A 4,952-nucleotide genomic window follows, 5' to 3' on the forward strand; every position below is an offset into this window, starting at 1 on the left:
CGTCCCTCATCTCTGTCAATCATCCTGCCTCTGAACAAAAGCTCGGCATGCGCGGTGGCTACAGTGGGGGTTAAATCAGACTCTAATCCTGATTTTCTCTCTCTCTCAGCAGTATAAGCTGCACACAGGCCGGCCCGTACTTCACTAATATGATTAAGCAGGAGTGGGTGGAGACAGAATAATGACTAGCCCCAAACTCAGGAGCACCCAACAGGAGACAGTTTTAACATGTATGTTGCACCCAAAATATAAAGGAAAATCCATCCATGTGTAAAGGTTGAGCATGGTGACGGAGGACCTCCATAAAATATTTCTGATTTAAAAAGAGAGAGAAAACAGGCCATCTGCCTCTTAGCGTAGTGGAGCAGGGAGGATTAAATCCAGATTATGGCCCAAGCAAAATGTTGTGTGTGGGTGTGTGTGAGGGTGTGTCTGTGTCTGTTGCTTGTTGTCAGAGTGTCCTTGGCTCCATAGAGAAGCAGCAGGTTAGCCGCAGAGCTACCGGTGGCAGCGCAAAGGCAGCAAAGAATCTGTTTACCGCTGAAAACATTCTCATCCAGGTCGAGTCAACCACATCGAGATGGCTTTCCTGCTGAAGAGCATGATAGGGAACCCCCTGTCGGGAATGGGTTTAGGTGGTGGAGGCGACAAAGAGGAGGAGGCCGCCCCCACCGATCCAGCCAAAGCTGCAGGGATGACCCGCGAGGAGTATGAAGAGTACCAGAAACAGTTGGTGGAGGAGAAGTAAGTAAGAGCACAGGCTGCAAAACACTCAAATTAATTGACACCGGTGGCCTCCTGGAAGGCATCATGGCTGCAGATTGTCAATCGTGACCTTGGACAGCGTCCACCAACCCCCCACCCCCCTTCGCATGCGAGGCCGCTTTTATTTGTCATCACCACCCGTTTCTGTTCCACCTGGTGCGGTTGTTTAAATATACACGTGCAGTTGTGGTTTCCGCAAGTTTTAATGTCGCTACGAGCTTTGTCTGCGTGTTGAAGGTCACGACAGAGGTTCTACCAAACTGGATGTTTGGGGGGCCGGGGTGGGAGGGGGGGGGTCCTGTCAATTCAAAAGTGTTTAGAGTTTGAAAGTGTCAAAGTCACAGCTGGAAGCGTAGAAATGTGATGAGGAGGAGCTTTTATCAGACTGAGCTTGTGGTGCATCCGGAAGACTTTGTCTGCCTGTATTACATAACAAGATTAATCCCCCCCCACACACACACACCACACACACACACAGACACACCCTCTTTGCCCAAAAAAACTGAAAAAGACGCGAGCTGCAGGATTGTGAGGGGACACATTACTCAGGTCTACAGCAACAATCCTGACTCACCTGCATCAGTAACATCTGATATAATCTGTGCAGATTATTACCAACTGCTGGGTTTGTTGGCAGACACTTCCAGCTTGTTGTTGAGTATCTGCTCAGATCAGTCTGGCCTAATAATCCCATCTGTAATTGGTTGAGGGAAATATATGAGTCTGGTCTTGAGAAGACAAACACACAAGCAGCAACACGTCTGACTAAATAAATGCCACTTTCCATCAGTGCGCAGCGGCTGGTCTGGTTGGTTACTGTTCAAACGATGTCATTTAACTGTCACACAGCAGCGTCAAAAACCAACATCCAGGTGTGGACGACAGCCAGTAAATCACAATATCAGGAAGGAAGTAAACACCTGTAACTCATTAATCGCAGAGAGCCGTTCTAACATTACCCAGGATGCATCACTGCCCGGCAGTAAAGGACACGTTTTTTTCTCTTTCAGGATGGAGAGAGATGCAGATTTCTTGCACAAGAAAGCAGAACGAGCGACACTCCGGGTGTGCCTGCGAGATAAGTACAGGCTGCCGAAGGTAAAGAGACCGTGGACACAACTGCAGATGTCTTTCACTGCTTTTATCAGCACCTGAATGAACCACAGCACTTATTTCAATATACACCGTAATCCACTTTGGCTCTTCAATTACTGAAAAAATTTCACCCTGCACAGCTGAAAGTTTTTATATTAGATGCTATAAACATTAAATATCAAATTACATGAGAAAAAAAAACAATTATCGACACCAAGAGCAGGTGCACATTCAAAAAAATACAAACTCTACTTTCATGATGTACACAAACCAAAACAAGTATTCAGCATCTTCGATGGTAATTACTGAGATTATCAGCTATAGTTGCTATAACTAGAGTTTTACCACCTGTTTAAATGATGTAGAACTATGTTAAAATGTTCTACGGTCCACATTTGCAGCAACGGTTTCTTTTTATTGCAATCACAGCTTCTGCTCACCAACTGCCCCTGACAGCAGCAAGTCAACCGGCAGATTAGATTATCGGCCTGTAGATTACTGGGAAAGACTGTCAGACCAGGTTCTGGTGATGTCAGCCAACAGCGTGTCACACGAAGCCAAAGGCTGCTGAGCAGGTGTCCCAGGCTCATTTCAGGACGGTGTGAACAGGCTTTAGCACACACGCGTCTACTTTTAGTGGAAATCAACCAGTTTTCGGGGATTTATACTGGGAATAAACTGTCATGGCTGGAGCACAGAAGGTATGTTGGTGTGCTACATGTTGCTCTGTGAAGGAGAGAAAAGACTCTGGTTACATCTTGTGGATGAAAAGCTGAATTTAGAGGTTTTCTAAAGGAAAGATCTGATGCGAAGGGAGCGCTGACCTTGGCTGCTGCTCAGCGCCCACTTTGAAACAATAGATGCATTCATTTCAGCGTTTGTCTTTTAAATTGAACCAAAACATCTACACAAGAAGGCCAAATGCTAAATGGCTACACATACATCTAATTATTTCAGGCAAGTGATGTTTACATTCACAATAGCTTGAAAAGGATGCCTGACAAAGAAGTGTTGGCCGCTTAATGAAATATAAGTGGGTTTCTAACAACAGTGGGGCACCTAAAGGGATCCTGTTGTCTTCCCTTTGAACGTGGAGGTTAGCGGTATGTGTACCTGTTATTTAAAAAAAAAAAATCTGTTTCTTTTCATTGCTGCGTGTGTGCAAAACAGGAAGTTAGCTTAAAGGAATTAAACTCTATTGAAGATATCTTTAGACTATTGTTGGGATTCTGAGAGGAAAGCCTCCGATAATCCCGCAGATTGACCTTAAAAGCAATCGCCCGTGTGCATGACCATCCCGGATGATGGTCTGAAAAGTCTTTCATACCTGATCAAACTGTAAAACAAACAAACAAACAAAAAAGTAAAACATTGAGCAGACACTAAACAGAGTCCTGGAAAGCAGCTATGGATTAAAGCGAAATCCTGGTGACTGTTTGTTTGTTGCTATGGTTACGAAGAGGCTGTTGCATTTTAAAGTTCTTAATGAATCACATTGCATCTGTCACAGTCCGACAGGCAGCACCCAACATGACCATCAAACCGCCTCCATGGTAACGGTGACTGTAGCAACGGGGTGATGCACGTTCATCAGTTATCAGAATTATAGACACTGAAGCATTTTAATTACATTAACCAACCATGTTTATTGTTTACTAATCAATGATAACCCAAAGATCTCCTTTTTATAGTTAGCTGTTAGAAAAAACGCCACCTAGTGGCCAGTTCTAACGTCTTGAGGCTGAAAATCTGTTCAGATCTCAGGATAAACATTAAATTAAAAACATTCAATATGAGTCTTTTCATATTTTTTCAGACAAATAAATGTTTTTACCTTTGTTCGATATGCAGACGGGACACTGGTACAGAGCTGTTTTTATTTAGGACCAACGCACACTCAGATGTTTCTGACCCTTCTGTCACCTGCAGAGCGAGCAGGACGAAAACATGATCGAGATGGCGGGGGACGACGTGGACGTCCCCGAGGAGCTCCTCAAGATGGTGGACGAGGACGCCACGGAGGAGGAGGGCAAGGACTCCATCATGGGCCAGTTTCAGAACTTACAGAACATGGACATGGACCAGCTGAAGGAGAAGGCCTCGGCAACCGTCACGGAGCTAAAGAGCAAAGCAGAGGAGAAGTGCTCCGTGATGTAGATGACCGGAGGAGGAGGAGGAGGAGGAGGAGACCTTGTCTGTTGGCTCAAAATAAAATGTTTTAAAATAATACATTTCCATTTGCATGGACCCCGTCATGTTTCCCTGTCAGATGTTACTGCATAGATCATTTTTGTTAAATACAGGGACTTTATCTAAAGGCCTCTTCCTCCTGTTAGTGTGTTGATGCTTTTTTTTTCCCCAGCCAATCATTTCTTTTTTGGGCAGAAGCCGCAATTAATCTCTAAAATTTCAGATTCTTCTGACATGGATGTTCTCTGTTTTGCATTGAGGCTGAGCTCTTCTTTCTTTTGTCATCCATTCTACAGAGAAATGGAAGCTGCCGGTCCTGCGCGAGTGTTTCAGTGTTCCTCGGTTCGCTGGTCGTTTTAGAATTTTATATGTGGTGTATGAAATATTGATTATATTTAGATTGTTCTCTTTTTTTCTGTCGCTGTTATTCCAGAGAGATTGTCACACATTTCCAAAGACAACGTTGTTCTACTATCAGTTAAAATATGAATATGTACATAAACAAAAGTTAAATATATATGAAGTATAATGAGTACCTTAAACTGGAAAACATGTATTGTTTAAATAAAGAAGTATATTGAATACATGAAATGTGCACACGTGCTTTAATACCCCGCACTTTGGTTGATTTATGACTTAATTTAGCAAGGTAAAATATCTATACTGCTGCAACTCTGGACACTAAAGGGTTAATACAGAGAAGCTCACAGACCAATGCAGCAAATGAGGGGGGAAAACTGTCTTAAATTAATTGGGCTTTATCCAAACACTTGTTAGGGATGATTAGGCAGCACTGGGGTAGAGGTGTGTGTGTGTGTGGGGGGGGGATATCCTCAATATTTAGAGTTTCACATGAGCCGAAGTTTAAAGGCCTGTGGATTTATGAAGTCTAGAGATTAGCA

The 4,952-nt window shown here is 43.7% G+C and overlaps 1 protein-coding gene across 1 annotated transcript; it reads left to right on the forward strand.

Moving 5' to 3' along the window:
• The first annotated feature begins 429 nt into the window (after positions 1-429).
• Positions 430-4,641, forward strand: cplx4a (complexin 4a). The gene is made up of 3 exons (XM_057019440.1): positions 430-744; positions 1,776-1,863; positions 3,790-4,641. The coding sequence occupies exons 1-3, from the start codon at positions 581-583 to the stop codon at positions 4,015-4,017; spliced, it is 480 nt and encodes a 159-aa protein (XP_056875420.1). The 5' UTR covers positions 430-580; the 3' UTR covers positions 4,018-4,641.
• The last annotated feature ends 311 nt before the right edge of the window (positions 4,642-4,952 follow it).

This window comes from Takifugu flavidus, chromosome 20 (genome assembly GCF_003711565.1).
Source record: "Takifugu flavidus isolate HTHZ2018 chromosome 20, ASM371156v2, whole genome shotgun sequence".
NCBI classification, from domain to species: domain Eukaryota; kingdom Metazoa; phylum Chordata; class Actinopteri; order Tetraodontiformes; family Tetraodontidae; genus Takifugu; species Takifugu flavidus.

What these genes read in the sequence shown, in the direction of transcription:
- cplx4a (XM_057019440.1), top strand. Translation starts at nt 581, where the DNA reads ATGGCTTTCCTGCTGAAGAGCATGATAGGGAACCCCCTGTCGGGAATG. An exon ending in AAACAGTTGGTGGAGGAGAA is followed by an intron (nt 745 to 1,775) that starts GTAAGTAAGAGC and finishes TTTCTCTTTCAG; the next exon opens with GATGGAGAGAGATGCAGATT. An exon ending in ATAAGTACAGGCTGCCGAAG is followed by an intron (nt 1,864 to 3,789) that starts GTAAAGAGACCG and finishes TGTCACCTGCAG; the next exon opens with AGCGAGCAGGACGAAAACAT.